The sequence below is a fragment of the Dreissena polymorpha genome, chromosome 3 (genome assembly GCF_020536995.1).
Source record: "Dreissena polymorpha isolate Duluth1 chromosome 3, UMN_Dpol_1.0, whole genome shotgun sequence".
Taxonomy (NCBI): domain Eukaryota; kingdom Metazoa; phylum Mollusca; class Bivalvia; order Myida; family Dreissenidae; genus Dreissena; species Dreissena polymorpha.
Genome location: NC_068357.1, coordinates 755,008 through 781,298, shown reverse-complemented (window position 1 = coordinate 781,298; position 26,291 = coordinate 755,008). Strand labels below are relative to the sequence as shown.

The window sequence follows — 26,291 nt, the reverse complement described above, 5'->3', positions numbered from 1 at the left end:
TAAGTTATGGACAAAGCAACTAAACAGACATTTTCTATGTTGAATTTCCAAATTAAATAAACATGTAAATATGAAAGACGCTACGAGCTTCAAGCTTCAAGCTATGAATATAAGACTTTTTGTGTACATAATGTTTTAAATTACTGGGACCATTATTGCAAATGAATATCATGGTCTTCAATATATGTATTAGTACATGTATAACGTACCATAACTGTTGATCGATGTATTGAAGAACATTATATAAATATTTCATGGCTGACAGTAACTTTGTCAACTTGAGGAAATACTGTCAACCGAGGCGATTCGCCCTGTCACCCTGTCATGCATGTAATATTTATTGTATTATACCGAAAAAACTATTCAAACATGAACAATTTATATGAACCATGAATAATTGTATTGAATTTTATCTATGAACAACCATTAATATTGTTATAACAGTAATAAAAGTACACTGGTTAACACAGTCAATTTCTGATCACAGAAAATAAAAAATAATGATTAAACAGAGTAGCACGTATGTCTCTTAAAGGGTTTTCTAAGTCTAACAGTAACATAGTTTTAACTTCAAATTATTTTCTTCCAACGTGACCTCACCACAACAATGAAATTCAGATAACGTCGTCTCCATTTATAAAAAGTGCGCGAACATCAAAAGTGGCGTCATTCCGCACGTGATTGCTATAGTAGCGGGCGACACTATTTTTGGACAGTACATTCTTCCAGCTGGGTCTGACAGTATTTCTAGGTCACGATGGCCTATCGGAATTTAGCATTGTAAATAAAAGTGAAGTATAATCAAACTAATGCATTGCTTGACCACACTTTGGGCATCATAAATAAAAAGGTTGATATTTTTATATCGTAGCAAACAAAATGTCTAAATGACAAATTGCTTTTTCGCCTGATTATACGCTGGTCCGTATGTATTGAACTCGTTTTTAAACTCGTTGCTTGTATCGATTGTGTTACCCTTCATTAAAAACAACAATTACATAGAACAACGAGAAAGGTGATTTCTGTAAACATATAATATTTGAAAGACTTTCCAGGCACTTCAGACTCAAAATTTATAAAGCAAACGTGTTTTTAATATCAACACTATATTGAAGAGCAAGCCTTTATACAGATATTTTGCATTCGTGTACCCAACTGTATGGGTAAGGCACACACTATTTACCGATAGATTGCAGAGTTGTTCCAATGTTATTATTGTATGTTTACCATGTTTTTGGCTAGAGTATTTTGCTAAGTATTCAACTAAGTCTGTAAGGCGCCGTCAAAATTTATTTTGAATTGAATACCTAGGTCTACCACAATCAGGCTATGACAATATTTGCTTCAAACTCTACGAATTACCCTGTACACGTTACTCTTATATTTGTTATTCCGTCAAACTATGGAATAGTATGCGTTTAATCATAAGGTTGATTGCAACTCTGTGATTCTTACAAATATTTGAGGATGATCATTTGGTTAATTGCAACTCTGTGATTATTACACATATGTGAGGACGATCATAAGGTTGATTGCAACTCTGTGATTCTTACAAATATGTGAGGACGATCATTAGGTTGATTGCAACTCTCTGATTCTTACAAATATGTGAGGACGATCATTAGGTTGATTGTAACTTTGTGATTCTTACAAATATGTGAGGACGATCATTAGGTTGATTGCAACTCTGTGATTCTTACAAATATGTGAGGACGATCATTAGGTTGATTGCAACTCTGTGATTCTTACAAATATGTGAGGACTATCAATAGGTTGATTGCAACTCTGTGATTCTTACAAATATGTGAGGACGATCATTAGGTTGATTGCAACTGTGTGATTCTTATGAATATGTGAGGACGATCATTAGGTTGATTGCAACTCTGTGATTCTTACAAATATGCGAGGACGATCATAAGGTTGATTGCAACTCTGTGATTCTTTCAAATATGTGAGGACGATCATTTGGTTGATTGCAACTCTGTGATTGTTACAAATATGTGAGGACGATCATTAGGTTGATTGCATCTCTGTGATTCTTACAAATATGTGAGGACGATCATTAGGTTGATTGCAACTCTGTGATTCTTACAAATATGTAAGGACGATCATTAGGTTGATTGCAACTCTGTGATTCTTACGAATATATGAGGACGAACATTAGGTTGATTGCAACTCTGTGATTCTTACAAATATGTGAGGACGATCATTAGCTTGATTGCAACTCTGTGATTCTTACAAATATGTGAGGACGATCATGAGGTTGATTGCAACTCTGTGATTCTTACAAATATGTGAGGACGATCATTAGGTTGATTGCAACTCTTTGATTCTTTTAAATTTGTGAGGACGATCATTGAGTTGATTGCAACTCTGTGATTCTTACAACTATGTGAGGACAATCATTAGGTTGAGTGCAACTCTGTGATTCTTACAAATATCTGAGGACGATCATTAGGTTGATTGCAACTCTGTGATTCTTACAAATATGTGAGGACAATCATTAGGTTGATTGCAACTCTGTGATTCTTACAAATATGTGAGGTGATCATTGGGTTGATTGCAACTCTGTGATTCTTACAAATATGTGAGGACGATCATCATGTTGATTGCAACTCTGTGATTCTTACAAATATGTGAGGACGATCATTAGGTTGATTGAAAATCTTTGATTCTTACAAATATGTGATGTGATCATTGGGTTGATTGCAACTCTGTGATTCTTACAAATATGTGAGGACGATCATTTGGTTGATTGAAACTATGTGATTCTTACAAATAAATGAGGAATATCATTAGGTTGATTGCAACTCTGTGATTCTTACAAATATGTGAGGACGATCATTAGGTTTTATCCCATTTTCACCGCGACATTGACGGTATAACACGTTGTGGAATATACTTGCTTGTATTCAACACTGTGGAATATACCTGTCGCGTGCACGGACTACTTTTTAAATGACGTCATGCGATATGCGCTAAAATTAAGTCGATATTGTTTGGTTCATTGATCGAAATTTAAGGTAACCCATAAGAAGAAAATGTGCATAGTTTGCAGAAAAATATATATATGACATATTCACCAAAAGAAATGTTGAAATAAAATATAAAAGTACACGATTTTTGTTTTGTTATTTTTTTTTATTTATTTACTTTACCACTGAATGATTTTTCATAAGAAACAAAGTCGACAAAACTTAAGCTTCAAAATTATACGACCTTTAACCTTTAAATCTAGTCATATGACATGATTTTTCGCCATCCGTATAATAAATCAGCTGATTGATGGCGTCATAAAATGACATACTTATTGCGTCATTTTCCCCATTTTTTTTACGATTTATTATAACGCGACTTATTTCACATGTTTTCTACATGTACTGTATGTCGACATATCTGAATTGTCAATTGATCACATTTTCCTTATTTCTTGTAATGTGCATTGTTTATTACCAAAGCATATACTTTTGACATTTAACTTAAATATTAAGAATGTACAACAAGCCATACACATATCGCACAGTTCAGGAATAATCTGCTATGTTTGCTTTCCTATTTTATTCACGTTAGGCATAGAGCCGTGTAAAGTATAAGATGGTAAAAATAGCACCATACTGGAATTGGGAACGTCCCATTTTGTACACGGGTATTTTCTATTCATTTATCTGTTGTGTACTGGAATGTTTTCCATTCTTTGTGTATTTATATATTAAATTATTTTCTCGTTCAATAAGGGCATTTACCATAGATAAATAAAACATTGTGCAAGTTTACTCATAAGTATGTTTGTATGCAGAAATCTGCAATTGCAACCGAGTTTACCAACGGCTATTATTAGATAAACTGCTCCGGTTCATTTGAACAGCAGTAATGTAGAGTACATGACGAAGCGTGTGACGAAGAAGAAAGTTTATCGAGTTCATAAACTCATTTGAATAAAGTGATAGAATGACATACGGGTCTTTATTTAACTATGCTAAAATAATTATTAAAGACCCTCGATGCAAAATCGTCAATTATTGAGTTAAATGGATTATTAGATGGATTTTAAAGGATAATTAAAGGTAAGATACTAGTTCTTACATGTTTTGATTTTTGTTTGTACTTTTGTCGTTCCCTGTTCTCGGGGAAATGATTTTAACATGGGCGCCATTGATGCATCGGATCACACACGGCACACACATAACATTATATGAAAGAACACGTTCAGCGCGTCCTTAAATTCGTCGTCCGAAGTCGGAAAACGTATTACCCTGTATATTTTGTCAAATAAAGTGTCAGTCGCTGCAATTGTCTGTTTACTCGTCAAAATTGTCAAGGTCTTCGATAGCTAAAGAAACTTCAGCGTACAGTTTATTTAGTATTGACAGACCTGTACAAAGTCGCGCCAGTTAAAAATCATAAAAAGCGACATTTAAAGTTATGGTAGCCAGAACTAGGTCGTCAATGGTGTACATGTATGTTGACATCGACAGCATTTTGTCAGGAGCAATCGCCGCCATATTTGATTTTGATCATTTTCTTTCGAAAATAAAATGAAGTATAGTAAAGTAAAATCTTTTCGCGGTCGTAATGTGTTAAAATTCGCATACTGCGTAAAATTGAATGTAGGCATATGGTGATATTTTTACTTGTTTTACAGTTTGTATGTGATTTTTTTAAAGACTATTTTGCGTACCAAAACAAATACATGTATATCACTACGCATGGCTACATTTGTTAGATTTTAAGCTCTTTTATGACTGAATTAAAATTATTGTTAATGTTATTAGATCTATTTATGTTAAATGCCACGTTGAAAAATTCAAATGTGATAAATAGAATACTAGGATTAGCGTTGAATACAGAGAAGTTTATGTTGCTCGGCTCGAACACCGAAAGCGCTCGCCGAGGCTCGCGCTTCCGGCGTTCTAAGCCTCGCAACATAAACTTCTCTGTATTCAACACTAACCAAGTATTCTCTATGATTTCAACTCTGTGATTCTTACAAATATGTTAGGACGATCATTAATTTGATTGCAACTCTGTGATTCTTGCAAACATGTGAGGACGATCATTAGGTTGATTGCAACTCTGTGATTCTTACAAATATGTGAGGACGATCATTAGCTTGATTGCAACTCTGTGATTCTTACAAATATGTGAGGACGATCATTAGGTTGATTGCAACTCTGTGATTCTTTCAAATATGTGAGGTGATCATTGGGTTTTTTGCAACTCTGTGATTCTTACAAATATGTGAGGACGATCATAAGGTTGATTGCAACTCTGTGATTCTTACAAATATGTGAGGACGATCATTATGTTGATTGCAACTCTGTGATTCTTACAAATATGTGAGGACGATCATTGGGTTGATTGCAACTCAGTGATTCTTACAAATATGTGCGGACGATCATTAGATTGATTGCAACTCTGTGATTCTTACAAATATGTGAGAACGATTTGAGAAGTTGGCTCCATGTTAAGCTTTACTTAACACTTGCGATCACATATCTTTAAGCATTATTAAAAGGGTTGCTTTATTGCTGTATGCTTTATTATTTACACCGCTTATAATGAACTTGTGTGAAGTTGAATTTTAAATTAACAAACATGTCCCGAGCGCCTTAATTTCATTATTTGATATGTTTGCAACATAACCGATGCAAATATCACTGGCACCTCATTCCACTTGAGGCGTAGTGAAATTTTTAACAACCGCAAAAGCGAGATTCAGCATAAATTGCTTTGCGCCTGGTTTAAAATGTATATTCAATTATTTATGTATTAACCGCTTAATTATATATCAGATTACTTCCGGTAATTTTCCAAATTGTGGCGGCTTTAAGCTCCTAACTTTAACCTCTCACTATAGGGAAACAAAATAAAGAGACGTACCGAAATTCAATTTGGTAAAGTTAAATGTTAACGATGTTTGCCAGTTTAAATCTGAGACGCGTTACTTTACAATATAATGATGATGATCACGCCATTTAAAGACAGCAGAAAATTATAAAAAACGGTTACAGTTGCGCAGTTCCCTCAGAACGACCGGAGGATTCCAGGTTTCATCCATCCTCGTCGTGGTGGCGTTCCGCAAGTACACAAAATCACTAGCTTTGTAACGGAATCCAGAGCCCACAACGTTTGCTTCAATAGAGCTAAAGCAAATAGTTTCAAAGAAAACTAGGATTTTGTTATAAAGAGAATGTGATTATACGATAATGATAACATGAAATTATATAATTATTAGATTATCACAATTCTCGGTCGGTCAATGCTATGATCCCTTGCATGCATACTTGTGAATTCAGTCGTGCACACACCATTTTGGAATCTTCTAATAATTTAAAGATACACCAGTCTTTTAAGTAACGAATACATTTGCATTAGGATGGTTGAAATGCAGAAGTGATGCCGTATTAAACTATTGCTATCACACTGCGTCTAATTACATTGTAAAAATATGTATTATTCAAGATGACTATTAATTACCTCCATGTTTAAAGATGTATTAAAAAAAATGTAAACGAATAAGGTTATCAGCATTGATACACATGTCAGTTAATTAGTCTTTTGTGAATTATAATGAGAGGATATTTTTATTCATTAAAAAACTACTGTTTTGTTACTTATCTGTAACTTATCTTTATTGTTTTTCTCTTCACCCAGAATATCTTATATATGAAAAAACACCGGTAATACTTTAATGCAAACAGGTAGAAAAATGATAATGTATTGTGTTAACCTTAAACTGAAATAGAGTATTTTCGGTTTACATGGCATCTGAAAGATAGTAAGTTCAAAATATCAAGGACTGTTAAATAATATTATGACGACGAGAATTTATCTCCTGTTTTTCTCAAAACAATAAACGGATGTTATACATGATTTATGTACACGTGATCGCAATATTAAAAGAATACATTCCTGCTTATGGAATGTAAACACATATAGAAGACTGACGTGGTTTGTATTATTACTATTTAATCAGTGTTGACCAAATCAATAATATATGACATACAGTTTTAAGTTTGTGTGCAATTTAATGTAGAAAGTACTCATACATATGTTATGTAACGCTATATTTGTTGCCAAGAATAGACAAAATCAGCAATTAAAGACCATGGAGACCTTAATACGTTCTTGTTTTATATAACGAATTTGAGAGAAACCTTTATCTATATTTGACACGAACTCGTTAAAAATATACAATTTTGACTTCATTGAACTATGTCATAAAAGCATCTGTGCTCAATGTATTATCTTTCTTTCGTATAGATTTGAGCTTATCGATTAAATATAAGAACATTGGGCCTAAATTAAATTTGAGTTTGTTTGCCCTTTACCGACCGACCCACTTTTTTCCCCCCGAACCAAAAAATTTTATTGCGATTTCTGAAAACGTATTTTTTTATTTTCGTTTTTTTCGACGATGATAAAAGAGCCGAAAGCAATATTTATTCATGCGCGTATTTATATCCCTGTCTATTATTATCGCCCCTGACCGATCTAGGTCGCTCCGATGGTTGGAATTTCATACGCCCCAGAATAGACTGTAATGCAAGCGTCTATAACCAGCATCGCGATCGGCGGTGTTCCGTGAAAATGGCCGAACGACATCATACTTAACCATTGGTTCGCGAAAGTAGTCGGACATATACGAGTTTACGTTCGTTGTACACATGTTGTTAACGTGATCCAAGATGGCGGACAATTAAAAGAAATAACGATTCTCAGCGAGAACAAATAACTATCGAATTTACGACGGACATCATATAATTAGTATCGATTAATGAAAAGAGCGTGTCATTCTACGATGGAGCATAGGTTTACGATACAAATAAAACTCTCTTTTTTTTGCAAATGTATGAACTGAATGTCACAGAACAAGTGATGCAGTGTTTGAAAATTGGAATGCAGTCTACTCGCAAAGAAAAATACATCTAACAGTTACAGGATTTTTTTTGTCGAAAATGCAAAATAAAAGACAAACATGATTTGATTTATATGCAAGTGGATCTGTGTTTAATCAGATCCATGTGCATATTCTGCTTTATTATGTTTGCCACGGTGAACAGTTTACTGTAATGGCATGTTAGTGAAATGGATATGTAAAGATAAACTTATTTAATTTATTAATGTCTATTAGCTAAATACATCGACAACACTCAAGTATATATGTTTAAAGCGTTAGTATATCCACAAACTGAAACTAACACCCTTAATTTATTTCCCCAAATCAAGTTTTCATGCTTATGTTAGTTGCAATAATACAACTCCCAGCTATTGACCCTCTGAGCTGTACGTATGTACTCATAAAAGCTCAGAGCATTCAAGAAGAAAGAATGCTTTATAATAATGTTCAGTTTGCCCTTTTATGAATTTACTTTTCCATGCTGAGACTATGCACTAACCGGTCAAACACTTAAACTTGAGGCCTGTAAAAACTTCAACAGGCCTGTGAAAAGTGCTTTAATAAAAGTGTTTTAAATTTTCATAGACAATTAGTGTATTAAAAATATAATTTCTCAAATAAAATAAAATAATTTTCCTACCTACCTACCCACCTGTAAAATTTAGGGTCGGTAAAGGGCAAACCAACAATATTTTAATTGTGGCCTTGCATTCTTTGTATTCTATTGTTTCCTGTCAAAGGATCCTCGCCGGGACTCTCATCGGCTTTCGTGAAGTCACCAATATCTCACAAGAACAGCCTGTGGGCTGTCTGATATTGTAAATGGTGCAGTACAAAGATTGTCCAAAATCCCAAATAAGACACCAGCCTTTTGAAGTGGCATCAGCCTAAACGTTAGACTACAAACAAACAGGCATACATAAAATGTCCAATTTATCATTTTACAAAACTTGTGTCTGTTACATTAATTATTGACCTCGTGCACATATATTAATAATATACCATTGAAATACTTTTTCTCAAGCTTGCAATATATATATATATATATATATATATATATATATATATATATATATATATATATATATATATATATATATATATAATCGTGCTTAGTTCGTATTCAGCTCTGAGATTCTAATGAACGCAATCATTTGCTTCAAAAAGTACTTTTCGCCGTACTCTATACAAATCGCTAAAACAATTGTTTCTTCTTATCTAATTGGAGATTTATGATCATGAGGTGATACCATACCTGCGGTTTTATATGAAGATTAGAAATATGTTAGATATGTTTTTTCACAATTATACGAATACATGTACTATGATTGTGCTTATAGGATACGGGAACACATATATCACAAAAATGCTAATACTTTCAATTTGTTTTTATTGTAAAGTCCGTTGTTTCAGATTGAATTGAAATTATTTGAGATAAGGATTCATCTCGTAAAAGTACGCATTTGCTTGAACAAGATTAATATGTTAGGCGGCAGCTACTATATTTTAATTTTATATTTTACGGTTCGTTTTAAGCGCTGTACTGTTATGTAAAGGCAATAGGTCATATGTCCAATAAAGAGGTCTAACGGAGGTTTTATTACATGGTTATGTTTTTGAGTTTTCAATACTATCATATATTTATATATACTCTTTGATTTTATAAAAGTGCTATCATATATTTATATATACTCTTTTTTTTAATCACAATTTTAATTAATTGCTGCATACTTTTTCTCTTTAATAACTGATGATGCAAATGTCTTTGAGATAATACGATCACAAATTCATTGATTTGAAAAAATCATAACATAATTATATTGATTTTTAAAAGCTAACTAAAAAGGTCAGCCACTATTCCTCTCCCTACCTTACATTTCGTTTTGTTATATTGCATGAAGCAACATGACACATCCGTTTTTTGTGTACATAAAATTACGTTTTCAACAATATAACGTACATTTTAAAAGAAAAGTGTTAAAAGTTTATATTAAGAAAAGCAGCATTGAAGTAGCATAAATCTAACATCAATGCAATAGGTAAATACATTTATGTAATTGCGTCCTTCAATACCGCACCGCAAAACGAAGACTTGTAATTGTCCAGTTTTACTGAAAACGTTTTAATTTGAATGAGATAATCAATACCTTCTGTCTAGTTAGCACAAAGCAACTCGTCAATATGTCAAAAGCATCTTTATACGTGTTTCTTAAATTGTTATGCAATAAACTCTACGACTTCTTGAGTAACACAATCCAAGACATGCTTCTTTAATGGGTTGCAGCTAGCCAATTATCTCCCTCTGTGCAATACTTATTTCCAATTCATATGTATAACCACTGGGCAAAGGCTACGTTCCAAAATATGAAAACCACAGGTTTGACTTGTTCACAAAGGGTGGGTGCACTTATCCTCTTATAGTTCCAAGTAATGATTTAGGCTTCGTTGCTTAAGTGCGAACATATTCATATGCACGCGGCTACTGCCGACATTGGCAATATTCAAAACGTGTGCAGACGATCACCATAGCAAAACAATGTTGTTTGTCTTTTAGTTTTTATTTAGTTTCCTCCTTTGATGTGTTCGGATTTGTGGGTTTCAAATAACAATGAGTAGTATAATTATCAAAGTAAAAACGTCAAACGTTAACTTACGCTTATTAACCCATCGACAATGAGCAATATAAAATAAAGATATAAAAAAAGACAATGATATAAAGATAACAGTTGAATTAATTGATTTAAACCAATACGCAATCAGTAATTCATCTAATTGCGTTTTCATTATTGACAACGTTCTGTCTTTAAGAGTATATTTTATCACATTGTGTGCGCAATTACGTAAATTGGTATCGGAGCTTTTACATTTCAATACGATTCTTTTTAAATATGATGCTAAAACTCATGTTTTGTGTTTGGTTCCCAGTCCAATTCTTCTATTCTAGAAAGCAACTCGTGAAAGCATTCATCGAGATCACTAAGCTAAAACATGAATGACAGTTATTTGTTATGCATTAGTCCACACATACTTACAGCCATATAAAGCGTTTAACTGAACTTATTACTTAGGTGTAGGTGTATATAGCAAATATACAATAGTGTTTGCATTTTAATAGTGAAATTTTTAATAATTCAAAACAAATATTATATTTAACATTTGCAATAGTTAAACAATACGTGGGAGTTTTCAAACAAGATGTAAATTTCGTCGTTTGAAGTCGATGTCCTTTTCAAGCGTAGATTATTTTAAAGTAAGTTTTGATGTCGCAAACTCAAATATGTTATTCTGCAGACACGATTTTTTCATAAGTTTATTTAAGAAGTTTAAATAAAATAAAACTTATCAAATCTTTCGATGTGAGCATTTATGAATAACACTCAGAATTGAAATTTATTAAAAATTGATACTAAAATGTAGTAATACAATAACACGAAAGTAAAATGAGTTGGATAGATTTTTCGCGCTGGTAAATTCGAGAGTTAAAATAAAATCAGATATGACATCGCAGAAATTGCAATCATTGAATTCTACACAAATTATTAGATTTCAGCACTATGAGCTCTTTTCATACTTGTTTCAATATTGAGCAAATTGTTATTTGTTGAACACTGTGTGGGAATCGTTTGCATCGACATCGACATGCGTGTCATTCTCTCTCGTTCGTGGCACAGGCGATTAGTGCGGAATTCCTCACCTCGAATGATACGAACCAAGGCTTGACGAAAGCGACTCCCAAACGTTAAGTAAATTATCACATTTATGGCCATGGAGGCGTAGTAAAGCATAGTTGCGATGGACTGTGCGATGGCGTCTGATGTCCTGATTGCAAGGCTGTTCTTGAAAAAGCTCGCAATCACCAGACGAAGTCGGACCACATGAGATGGAATATTCAGGATGACAAATACCAAGGTCACAGCAAAAAGCATTTGAGTCACTTTTGTGAAAATGTTCATTTTTCCGGCTATTGGAAATTTTCCCAATCGCCTACGACGATTATTAGAATTGATTAGGGACACTGCAATTTGCGCCATTAAAATTAATATGACAATCGATGGCAGGAATAACGTAAACACTGAATCGATATACACCATTACCGTAACGAATTCATAATGAATGTGTAATGGCGTGCAATCATCGGTCATAGTCCAAAACGGAAAACTGTAACTGATTAAAATGGATATAACTAAGAGCAGACATATCAGTTTAGCATTTCTAGTTTTACAAACAATTTTGACCAAAGCCGGTTTGCATATTCGAATATAGTTTTCCGCTGTTACCAATACTACCAGCCAAACGGACAAGCATCCGAACACATAAGACAGAAAAATAAGCGTCTTGCAAACTAGAAGGATCCTGCTTAAATAAAGTCCAAACACGGATGACGTCCAAATAATCAGAAGCGTAACTAGGAAACCGATATCTGACAAACTTCTGACCGCCAAAAAGAAACTGGAGGAGTTCTCTCGGATTGACTTATGCCTGAAGACAATAAACGCCAGAGTATTTCCTACAATGCCAAACCCTGCTATAATTGGGACAAGGTACATCTCTGCAGATGCAAGGGATTCTCCAGTACCATCGGCCGTCAGAGTCGAGTCTGTACAGAGCAATGATTCGTTAGATGACGGACGGTAAAGCGCCGAACAGTTGTACCCCGTCATGACTTCTGTCGACAGAGTCAAGTTTGTCATTCTGAAATAAAAAGGAGAGCAATTATTGAAGAGTATTTAGCGAAGGACATATAGCGTTACAATGAAAATGTTCCATTCAAATTATTATGTTTATGCAAAAACGCCATTTAAATGTGAAAAGTGTGAAAGTAAATATTTATATAAAGCGGTGCTTGTCAATCAAGAACCATTTAAGCGTTCAGTATATCAACGAAGACTATTAGCTAACAACGTGTTTAAATTGACCTTATGATGAAACATGTTCTTCCAACAGGAAATTGTCATACATCATAGTGCATTAGAAAACATATTTTAATATGACGATAACATTTGACGCTAAGTAGTATTAGTAGAATTTGTGTGTGGTAAAAGGAGTCAGGCACACTAATGTACAATACACCTATACTATTATAATTGGCAAAAAGTTAGTTTTTGATCTTAACAAAGTCAATATAATGCCTGTTATAGTTTACATAATTCTGAAATCAATGCAATTATGAACATAATTATATCAGCGCAATATATGCGTAATAACAGTCATATGTACATGATAATTGTACATTCATAAATTATTTCAGAAAACTCCATGGCTCTGAGCGGGATGATTCAAATCAGGCTATTCTGATTCCTAGAGAGCATCCTACTCTCTGACTAATTTTCCCAAACTGGTATTAAGGTATTAAAAAGTAAACTTGAATTCAATCAACAGAACATAAACAATAGTGAAACCAGTCGTTTTAAAGGTATTTTAAGTAGGGAAAACATAAAATATAAAATATAATTGTATTACATAAATTTGAAACTATTGCATGACTATTTCCAATATTTGCCAGATATATAAACCGTTGTTATTGTTTTTCAACAATATAATTATAGCACAAATTAGAATAAAACAACAAAATATAATACGAGAAGCAAGTCTCTCTAGTACATTGTATTGTTCGTACTAAGGCCATAAGGTCTGAATATACTGAGACAAACACTCAATGTCGCTTCAATACATATCAAATTCGTTTGAATTTCAATGGACCTTGCTTTGTCAAAAGGTTGTTTAATGCATATGCGGAAAGTGCCGTCCCAGATTAGCATGTGCAGTCCACACAAACCAATAAGGGACGACACTTTCCGCCAAAACTGGATTTTTGCTAAGAAACGAATTTCTTTAAACAAAACATATCCGCACAGCCCAAATATATTCTTGAATTTGAAACCCATGATGCATATCGACGATTTGTATCATAGTAACGCACACTATTAAAACATATCAGAACATTTCCTTTTATCAGATTCTATACCCTGTTCCCCATGTAATACAACCATTTCATATTTTTTATATTACACATGTGTAAAACAAGATTTTAAAGCGTTTTCATTGGCTTTGTTTTCGTTTATTTACCAATCGCCTTTTGTTATTTTGCTGAAATGACGTTGCAACGTCAAATGACGTCACGAAATGTAAACAGCATTCCGGATATCATTATGTTTGCGTAAATATTTATTTTATTTGCTCATTTAAGGGCATGTGATAAAATAGATCTGACACTCGTTGTCATATCATACCATATTTTATTAAACTCGTCCAGGAAATTCGTTAACACAATTCCTGAACTTGAAACTTTAATAAAATATGGTATGGCAAGACAACTCGTTTCAGATCCTATAAATATGCCTATTTATGAAAAGTTTCCTTTCCCAGTTCTTTTTAAATTGTTAAGAAAACATGCATACGGTAGCTGACTAATGAATCTAGAACTGCAGTTTACAGTCAATTAAAAAAATTACAATGCGCCAACTAAATGTTTCAAAGACATGACTCAGCGTTTTTTGTCCAATATGTCTGATCCAGATAACACCACGGGACAGACGTAATTATCAAACAATATTTATTAAACTTGTTTCCTATAGAACGAAAAAAGAATAAATACGCTTAAATAACCTTGAGCAATCTTAAACAATGATATTTAACTTGTCATTACAATTGATCGATTTTTCCGCCTATCATGATGTTCATCCAATTGTTAAAAACACTATTTCTGTGGTATGTATACTAAATTTAAGTCCCACACTTTTACCGAACAGTTTAACAAATAAAATTGTTGAGCATTCTACTTCAGTCTGCGCCAGACATTTAAGCTATATCATCGCAAAACAATTATCGTGATGTAGTTTTAACTAAAACCCGCTTGTATATCACACAATTTACTATCTCTGGCATCAAATTCATGGCATTTAAATATGATCACTTTCATATTGTATTTCGTGTGCATATTTCATTTTACTAACTTTAAAACATTATAAGCCCATTCAATTGATCATCGTTTTGTTTTATTAATAGCATATCGGTTTTTGTTGTTTTCATGGCGCTCACATATTCACCGTCGAACCATGTTGTGCTACCTGTTTTCTTTATCACACTTTTTAAAACGGTTTACTTGAAACCATAAATAATAATATTAACATTTTAATTATTATCTTTTCACAATATCTCTTTTTTTAACATACCATATTTAATGAAATCTGATCATCTGATTCGTCTTTGCAATTAATCACTTCAGTTTCGATATAAATGCATGACACGGTTATCTTCAGATTGTCTTTTACTTTCGCATGCGTACAATAAGTCGGCAAATTAATGTTATTAAAAATAATTTTCACCATTTCAAGAATATCATTCTCATTTCGAATCCCCGAATTCAGTCACCGGCTATAACACAGTCATATTATTTTAATATTATTGATATCAATTATATGCACTCAAAATTCAAATGCAGCATGTGTAAATGTTCGCGATATGGGTGACTTTTTATCTGGGGTCGGTTATACGTTCAACTATATGCTCTACTAGTTTTGGGCAATACTTTTTTATGTCAATAACAACTCCTTATTCAAAATAATCACGTATAGGGTTATCATATTTGGATTTATGTACACGTAGAGCCTAACGCAACGGTATTATGTCCTGTAAATCATGTCTTGCCTTTAATATCGAAATAATATATTATGACAGCTCCTGATTAAGCTCAATATTAATATTAGTGGATCAGCATACATCGAAAAAAAAAACAACGCAAAGGCAACATTGTATTCACCGTCGAAGTTATACAATTTTGTGTAATTTTCATCGCACGATGATCGTAAAATGCTTGAGCAGTAGGGCGTTAAACATTTTATCGACTGGCCAGTACAACATAGATTGCTGACCATATGAGGAGTACAGTAATGCAATATATTAGTTTTAGCCACATTGATATCCGATGAAAGAGAATGTGTTCATAATTCGGATATGTACCATGCTTTGCTTACTGTTAAATAATCGCTGCAAACAAACTTTGTTTTCCATAAATTTATTTATTCGCCAATATGCATTGAACAGTTAAATACAAACATCACTGGAGTAGTAATAAATTGAATTAAAGTACAATCAGTCATAATACAATAATGTAAGCCAATTCTATAAAAAAATACAACACAAACATACTAATAATTATGAAGGTAAATTAGTATTACAAAGAGATTCGACCAATTCACACGAACTTTTATAACTATTGGCTAAATGCGTGTTTTGTATAACTGCAGATGCTATTTTGCAGCTACTTCGGAGACCATTAATTGTAGGGGTTACCATTTTACGTCCACAGTTATAAATTAAGCGTTTTATTTCGAGACATAAAACGTTATACTTTTCAGAATGGTTACCAACTGATCCCAGTATAAATGTTTCACAATCAAAACTAAAATTGTTATAAATGTTTTTAATAGCAGATGTGATGTGATGTAGAAACATTTTTATGACATTACAACTCCAAAATAAATGGACAAGAGTCTCTGTTTCTGTTTTACAGAAAGTACATTTGTCTGAGTCACTTATTTTTATTTTTTTTACAAATTATTTGTGGCTAGTATGTTGTGAGTCAGTCTCACTTGGAACCATTGGTTGCATGAATCTTTTGTGGTTTTAAATACCCATGCATAAAGGCTTTTCCATTCTGAGCTTTCAATACTGAAAATGCTGTTCCATTTTACTTACTTGGCCTGTTGGAATTTCATTGGTGTGTATTAATGTGTTATATATAAGAGAGTTTTTTGGTGTGCAATAATATAGGCTAAATATATCCCGGGATGATTGGGAAACAATAATCATTATTTATTGTTGAGATTTTATCAAGTTTAAGCAAGTATTTTTTAATTGCTTGTAGTATTCCTTTAAATTGTAAAAAGTTCACACTAGCGCCTAGTTTTTGTTCAAATTCCATTCTAGTTAAAAATGTTCCATTGTATTTCATGATATCTTGAACAAATCGTATTTCGTTATTATACCAACTAGGAACATAAAAATGTCCGTGTCCAATTGACAACTTATGGTTAAAGTATAATGAAAGTTCTTGAAATTTCGTGATATTGTCTGTTGGAAAATTGTCGATAAAATCTGCAAAAGATTCTAATACGTCTTTCCAAAAAGGATTAAACATCTGTCTTACACATAACTCAATATAACTTTTTCCGAAGTTAACTATTTTTTCTAATACAAGTATATTTTTAAGTGCGAATCCATAGCATGTACTACTATAACATGTAATAAGTCTGTTTAACCATAGAATTTTTTACTTTTTATCATACGAAAAGACATTAACCATTCTTAAACCCCCATTGTCATAATCTTTAATAAGTACTTGACTTTTCACTCTTTTTTTGTTATTCCATTTTTTTATTTCCATTGTAATATTTTTATTACATAATTGCAGAACATATAATGTATGAAATACTTATTTTTTTATATATTTGTTTCACATTTTTCTCGATATAATTATGATACAAAGCATCAGTGAAGACTATGGTTGGTGTGAATAAATATGTTTTAAGTTTCACCAACATGGAATAGAATCACAAAGTTACATAAATATATGGATAGAAAAAAAAGACTAAAAATTAAAAAAAGGAAAGTGTATGTTGCTTTTGGGTTGGTGTACCTATGTTACAAATGTCCAGTGAGTATAAAATATATGTAATTTATTTTGTGTTGTCGCTATTAATTCATCGAGTTTAATTCGATTATTAAAAAAAGATACAAAAGCATCTATTTGCGGTGTTGCTTTTTCCTGTTTGCATTTAAAGATAAAGTATTTAGCCAATAATATTACGGAGTTTATAACGTGTGCATTTTTGGAGTCAGCTATGGTGAAATTACAGAATGATATTTTTGCAAAATTTAGTTCAATGTTTTCTAACCTGTTTGATTTGTTGTCAATAAAGTTTTTGATATCCATCCAAAATTTTTGAATGAGGTGACATTACCAGAATACATGAATATTCGTTTCTGAGTACATATTACAAAAATCGCATAAGGTTGACGGAACGAGATTGCATTTATGTAGGTAAGTGTTGTTTGGTAAAATGTGCATGAGATATTTATATTGGAAATTTCTAAGTTTGGTGTCAATAGTTAATTTAACTGATTGACTGAAGATAGTTCTTGGATTAATTTCTGGATAATTAAGCGTGTCTTTCCATTTGTCAAATTGTTTGAACTTTTCAGGTTTGTGTTTTAGTAAAAGAGATTTATAAACTAGTTTGCAAGCTTTTGTTTGTTCTGTTATTTTGTTAAGCATGTATTCCGGGGTGGTATAAATGATATCGTTTACTTTTAGGTTGTTTTTCCAATCGACGGGTATGCTTTTGACAATTTGATGGTATTTTATAAAATCTGCTTTATCTATTTCATAAAGAATTACTATATCTTGGAAACTGTAAAATTCTCTCTTTCTAAAATCATATATATGTTCAATATATTGAATACCTCTTTCGAACCATGTTTTAATAAAAAAAGTTTTATTTTCGTTTTTTATAAAGGTATTAATCCAGATAATTGGCTTTTGTATTGGGATTTCATTTTTTTTTAATGAGACACTGAGCCATCCACAGAGGATGTTTTTTAAGAATTCGGATTTGATGTTAAGGTCTCTAACATCTTTTTCATGGTAATTTGATTTGAAAATTAACATTCCTCCATAGTTGTTTAGCATATTGGTATATATTCTAATCAGTTTTGAGTCGGGTTGAAATATAAATCTTTTCACCCAACTGGCTTTAAGGGATGTTAAGAATAGGTCAATGTCTTACATTTTTAAACCACCATCGGCATAATCTTGTATGATCTGCTTTCTGGCAATTTTATCAGGTTTTTCATCCCACAGAAATTTGAAACATAGTGTATTTATTTTTTAAATGATTTCTTGGGATGGATTTGGTAAAACTGTTAATGGATATACAAGCTTGGGTATTGCAAAGTTTTTTAAAAACTGTGATTTTTCCAATTAATGATAGTTTCCACTGTTTCTATTTATTCAAACAAGTTTCAAAAGCATGAATTTTTTCAGGAAAATTTAATGACATTATTTCTGTTGGTTCGTTACTAAATTCTATCCCTAAAGTTGAGGCGTGTTTAGAGTTCCAAATGAATTGTTTGCAAAACTCGATTGGGTTATTTTTGAATGCCCCTATTTTAAGTATTTAACATTTCTGTCTGTTTAATGTAAGTCCGGATATTTCTGCAAATTCTTCTATGACTTTTATTAATGTTTCAAACGATATACGAGAACCGTTTAGTATGAAAGAAGCGTCATCAGCAAAAAGTGACTGTTTTAGTTCTACATTATTAATTTTTATTCCTTTTACTTCTGTGTTAAGTTCTATGTCTATTGACATTAATTCAATGCAGATAATAAAAAGGCACGGCGATAAAGGACATCCTTGCCTCACCCCTCTTTTTATACAGAAAAACTCCGAAAAATGTCCATTATTTGTAACACGCGATGTTGCATCTTTATAGAATAACTTAACCCACTGTAAAGTGTGTTCGCTAAAACCGAAATGGCGCAGGCATTTAAACATAAATTCATGATCAAGACTGTCGAAGGCTTTATAAAAATCAGAAAATAATATAAGGTCGGTTTCGTTAGATTCATCAATTCGTTCAATAATTTCTTGTAAAAGTCTTACTTTTCACTCTTGGCTGACCTTGCCAAACAAATTCGTAAAACATGCTATTTATTTTATATAATATTTATTGATTTGGTGTTGGTAATGTTGAAAATAAATTTGTTAGCAGCGGTAATAAAAGAGATTTGACAACTGTTATTCTACCAATTGGCGTTAGCGCTCTTCTGTTCCATAATTTGATGCAATTCGCAATGCTTTGTATTTTATCATTAAAATTTAACGACACCATTTTTACCAAGTCATTGTGAACTGTATACCCAGTAGTTTAAAATTATTGTTTCCCCAATCCAACTTCCATTTCGTTTTTATCGAAAGGGTGCTATATTTTAAGGAACCTATCCAAATAACATGGGTTTTCTCGAAATTAATTTTCAAACCTGAAAATTGAGAGAAGTGATAAAGGATATCGATGGTTTTATTAACGGTGTCCTCACTTCCATCTAGCAGTAGTGTTGTATCATATGCGAATTGTGAAATTTTATATTCTATGCCATTGATACAGATACCTTTGATATTCCTGTTATTTCTTATTTAATTGATAAAATTTCAGCACATAAAATAAATAGGTATGGACTTATTGGATCCCCCTGTTTACAGCCACGACCTATGTTAAAGAATTCGGAAAGAAAACCATTCAACTGCACAGCAGTAGAAGTATTATGATAAAAACGCGATATCCATTTAATGAAACTGGGACCAAACTCAACAAAGTAAGCGTTTTATAAATAAAAGTCTATCATAATTAATAGCCCAGGTATATTATGTTTTTCAGTAAAATTCATAATATCATATACGAGACGAATTTTTCTCCTATAAATCTACCCTTTACAAACCATATTTGATCTTTGTTTATCAGATGATCTAAAACTGTCTTTAGTCTTGCAGCAATAGTACCAGATGCTAATTTATAAACAATATTTAACAAAGTGATTGGTATTCAATTTTTTTTTAATGATTTGGTCTGGGTTTTTTTCGGAATACACGTGATAATTCCTTGGTTTTGTGTAATAGACAGTTCTCCATTTGTAAACGAACAGTTCAAGGCTCTTACTACAAAATGACCCAGTTTCCCCCAAAATACTTTGAGAAAAATAGAAGTAAATCATTCAGAACCGGGACTTTTGTCATTTTTCATATTTTTTAATGTGTTAGAAACTTCTAGAAATAAAAGAAGACCTTCCAAAAATAAAGATTGTTCAGGACTTAACGTATTAGTATAAGCATTATCTAAAAAGCCTTCAATGTCAATATCTTTTATTTCTGTTGCATCAGTGTGTAAGTTCTTATAAAATAATTCTGCTTCTTTTAGAATTGTTGATTGTTCATTTATAATATTGCCATCGGGCGTTTCTAAGAATGGTATCGTTTTGTTAGTATAATTGTACTTTTCTAAATTGCAAAAAAAATGTTTGTTTTTCTCCATTTTCTATCCATTTAGCTCTGGAACGAATTACATTTCCTTTAATTGTTTCTTCTCTTATTAATTGTAGTTCATTTTGGAGATTTATCAATAACATTTCATTATCCTGATTCAAATTATTCTCGATAACTTCAATTTGTTTAATTAACTCCTGTTTTATATTAATTTGGCATTTCTTTTTATTAAATGAATATGTGTAGAGCCTCTAATGTCCATCAAAAGTGTTTCTAAGAAAAACTGATCGTTAATTTGAAATTCTATATTAGAATTACAGACTGATGAAATGTTTTCGAAATTATACACTGGTAAAGCATATTGTAAATTAATGTGTTCTATTTTATCATGTAAACTCTTACTAATAAAAAGGAAATAGATAATATTGCGTGTTTATAGTTTGTAACACTTGTGTCTTAACCGTTTTATTATTTTACCTATTAAGTATACATGCCTGCTTTAATAGGGAAAAAATGCTCACTAATTTCGTATTTAAAAAGGCTCAATTAACGTATGTTGTTTAAAATAACACTCCAATGTATGTCTAGAACAAACACCTCCTCGAGTGTAATAACTGTTTAAACCATGCGGAAAGGAAATGGTAAATATACAACTTTTATAAAACATCAAACATAAGTTGCGCTAATTTATGTTCCATTGAACGTTACTGTTTTACTTGCATCAAAATGATAGTAATCTTAGAGTTGAATACATTCATACATGCATACGCAAATCTAGCTATTTCAACAAATCGGAATTACAACCCTGTTTTTTGTATAATATGTATGAATCGTGTGATCTTCTTATTTGACAACCTTAGTGACATTATACTACAATCTGTTTTCTTACGACACCTTTTCACAATGTCGTCAGTAAAACTGAATTAAATTTCAAAAGAGAGCATTAGCATAACGACTTGAAAAAAGGCCATCACAAATCTCCGTAAGGCTGGACATAGACATGAAACAAATAGCACGATAATGTGCACACATGCATATTTCGAAATGATTTTGAAGTAGTATTAGACATACAAATAAAACTTATATGACGAAAAACTTTCAACCCATTATGTTTGTTTTTCAACCCTATCGTAGAACATAATACTAAGTAAACGTACTTCTACATATGTCAACAATACCACAACACGCGCTAAAAAAACATCAGCTTACTTTTCGTCATTTGCTTAATTTGAAGCCAATAGCACAATACACGAACGCTCTTTTCTTTCATCGAACATATCGGATGATCTTCATTTTATATTAATGGTATAAAGTATATTTAGTATATTAAGCGAAGCAAAAAAGTTGCTTTTTGTTTCACCAAACATCGCTTAAAAGATATTTTGTTAAGATAAACCTTTAATTTCTAAAACTATATTATGATTTCACAAATTAAACCCGTTTAAAACTATATTATGATTTCACAAATTAAACCCGTTTAAAACTATATTATGATTTCACAAATTAAACCCGTTTAAAACTATATTATGATTTCACAAATTAAACCCGTTTAAAACTATATTATGATTTCACAAATTAAACCCGTTTAAAACTATATTATGATTTCACAAATTAAACCCGTTTAAAACTATATTATGATTTCACAAATTAAACCCGTTTAAAACTATATTATGATTTCACAAATTAAACCCGTTTAAAACTATATTATGATTTCACAAATTAAACCCGTTTAAAACTATATTATGATTTCACAAATTAAACCCGTTTAAAACTATATTATAATTTCATAAATTAAACCCGTTTAAAACTATATTATGATTTCACAAATTAAACCCGTTTAAAACTATATTATGATTTCAAAAATTAAACCCGTCTAAAACTAAATTATGATTTCACAAATTAAACCCGTTTAAAACTATATTATGATTTCACAAATTAAACCCGTTGCTAACTGTATTATGATTTCACAAATTAAACCCGTTTAAAACTATATTATGATTCCACAAATTTAACCCGTTTAAAACTATATTATAATTTCACAAATTAAACCCGTTTAAAAACTATATTATGATTTCACAAATTAAACCCATTTAAAACTATATTATGATTTCACAAATTAAACCCGTTTAAAACTATATTATGATTTCACAAATTAAACCCGTTTAAGCAATACAATGCGGAAATATGTCAATACTCTTTTTAATAAGCTTTGTGTATTTATTAAATATAAAATAAAATAAATGTTAAAATGAAGCAAACTTTTTTTCAAATTGCCAGGTAATTTTTGTGTATTTGATCACTTTTCACACAACTGGTCAGAAACACAACCAGGAATTAAACAAATATGGGTCGGCACAAACAATAAGGGTCGGTCGTATCAGTGAAAAACAACTTGTTAACGCCTTAAAAAAAAGTACTCTTTAAGCAATATTAAAACAATAGATGGCGTGTTTTAAAATTCGACCATTTGTCAATTGCAACTGATACAAACTATTCCCCAATTAAAATTTGTGGAACAAGCATAAAATCCCATCGCAAATTTGTAAAAGATGCGTTTTTGTTATTTGATACAATTTCCTTTAATAAGTTAATCTCGTATTCATCAATTAAAATTAGTAAGCATTACATTGTGTCGCAAATTTGATTTAAAAAACGCGTTATAAATGTGGAAAAGAAGCGTTTGTATCATTCATTGTACAATTCTCTATTTCTTAAAAAGCATGTGTTCACAAAGAGTATCTTAGTTATACGTGGCAAAGATCACGCTAAATGGTAACATAGTTATTATAAAATGATAATGCACAATTATATGGTTTTATAAACAAAATATCATTCCCTCAGCATGTAAAACGTTTTTGAATGAAACATTATTGTCAACAAGTATGGATTATTTTATTATTATTTTAAATCAAACGATTCATTGCAGATGCATTTGAAGTCATTATCATTTACTAAGTCACTCGTAAATGATATAACAAGTTTCTTTTAATATAGAGGGCTTGAAAAATACAAAATGTCTAAACGAATTGTGTGTGCTTGTTTTAATGGTTTTCTTCTTAAATTAAAATGATTTCAGATAATATTGTTCATGACGCTATTATACATCAAAACTCATTCATATATTCATGTTTGTATTACATTACACAAACTTTTATCACAAATACAGTGTATGCTATTCTAGAATAAAATATAAACCACAAATTAAACAACCATATGATCTTTATTTAAAGAGCGCACATTTCGGCATTTCATTTAAGTTTTTTTTAGAAAAAAAATATGTAATATATATTAAATATAAATTTAATTTTCTACACATTCGTGGTAGTTCTACAGTTTCTTAAAAAAAACACTGTATACATAACAATTGTACTTATGTCAGCAATAATACATCTTCTTGTTAAAAAATGTCATTTTATCTTGCGTTATTTGTTGAAATTGAATTAATAGATAATAGTATTTGCTTAGTCATAAATCATTTGAAATAAATATATTAAAAGCATGTGTCATTTCGTATCTAACCTTAACATAAACTTATTTACTGTTAAATACCTCACAAATTCGTTGTTACATTCCGTCATGAAATCCCGTTGTCAACTCACAGCCTGGTTAACTGAACACTTCCAAGTCAATCACCGCAAACGTAATTTATAGCTGCATCACCATCTACTACAGAAACATATTTACTGGCCAGTCGGAATGCTTCGATGCGTATTCCGAATGCCGATATTCCTCAGAATCTGTTCCCTATAAAATGCGCGGACTTGTATGAACGTTAATCATTTATTCGCAGAGTACTTCTCACTTTGATTTGCAATTTACAGTTGTATCAGATATTTGCAACTAATGCCAATTTATTGTGCCAAATATGCTAATCTCTGTAGAATTGATCGGAAATCCCGTACATCTCTCCGCGAATGAATCAATGTGTGGTCATACTTGCCAATAATTACCACATTACCATTATTACAAAATCAATGAAAAACACAAACGCCCAACTCTGAATGAAGTCGTAAAGACGCATTCGAGCCTTAAAGCAATGAAGCACAACCCAGTGTTACGACTACAATTGTTTAGTACTGTATGGTTATAAAACAACGATAAAGAGATTCCTACATTCCCGCGCGACTGATAACAGCAAATAAACGATGTTTAAATTGAATTTGCGAAACAAGTCATTCTCGACTAAGAGGATTACGCCACCCTAAAGTTATAATCAACGTGAATAGTTGAATCTCTATTAAGACTGATAGCGATTATCAGAAGCACGATTACTTGACATACTTTCGCTTTCACTTTTCACTCGTAAAAGAAGTGCTACCCACAATTCCTTTCGCGTTAGTACACAGGCCAGTTAGACCGGTGTGTGCATAATGGGCTGGATTAAATGTCGTACTGGGCATAATGATTACTGCGACTATGTTTAGCGCACATTTGCATAACAGCTTGACCATAATACCACTGTAATGCCTAAGCATCTAAATCTAACAAGGCAAATGTTGACAACAAGAAGCCTATATGGTCCAGTGGCCTCATTAACTGACTAAACTATTTCGGTTTCTTTATGATACATCGTGTACTCATGCAGCAATTTGTTCTTTGCATATTGTCACTATGGTATCTTATACATATCTATTGCGAAAACAACCATGATATTTTCTCGAATGGATGATCTGCATAAATGCTGGCACAAAATAGCTTTGCAGTAAATGGTTATATATAAGTTCTCAAAGTTCCCACAAGTGTTTGTTTCACGGAAATAAACACATAAAAAATTCACGCGCACCATTATATTCCGGGTAGACGGAATTTCATTCGGTACCCATTCGTGGACAGTTGAATTTGTACGTGTTTGTTTGTTATTTGGGTTTCAATATTTATTCTGAGAATTACCCATACTGCTAAGACGAGTAGTATGCCATATATGACCAGCGTACATCCACACCTACCTGCGCATATGCGCAGTTTAGTCATAAAATAACCAGACCGCTATTAACCCAATCAAGGCGCCGTGGTGTCATTAGCGGGAATAACATCTCCTGATTAGAAAGCCCAAATGCACCAGCTTATCTGCAGCTCCGATGGTCGCATATGACATCACATCCATTTAACATAACGCGGATCACACGTTTGCAACAATGCATGTTATATAGGGGGTTTCACAGTTAAAAACCGTTTAAAGAACAACCACCGTTTGTCTGTATTGTTTAACTTTATATTCACAGTCGATTGTAATACATTAAATGCACACTTACAATCGGATTTAATCGAATATATATATATATATATATATATATATATATATATATATATATATATATATATATATACCCTATCTTTCAATCTTGAGGAAT

General features: G+C 31.9%; 1 protein-coding gene across 1 annotated transcript; it reads right to left on the bottom strand.

Moving 5' to 3' along the window:
• Positions 1 to 11,269: 11,269 nt before the first annotated feature.
• On the bottom strand, positions 11,270 to 24,608 carry LOC127872709 (FMRFamide peptide receptor frpr-18-like). The gene is made up of 2 exons (XM_052416045.1): positions 24,490 to 24,608; positions 11,270 to 12,592 (listed from the first exon to the last, which is right to left on the bottom strand). Exons 1-2 carry the CDS (start codon positions 24,516 to 24,518, stop codon positions 11,440 to 11,442), a joined length of 1,182 nt encoding a protein of 393 aa, XP_052272005.1. The 5' UTR covers positions 24,519 to 24,608; the 3' UTR covers positions 11,270 to 11,439.
• Positions 24,609 to 26,291: the final 1,683 nt, after the last annotated feature.

Bases quoted from the DNA above. Each gene is read 5' to 3' on its own strand.
- LOC127872709 (XM_052416045.1), bottom strand. From the start codon at position 24,518: ATGACGGAATGTAACAACGAATTTGTGAG. The intron at 12,593-24,489 runs GTATTTAACAGT...TTTTTATTTCAG, and splicing joins TGTAACAACGAATTTGTGAG to AATGACAAACTTGACTCTGT.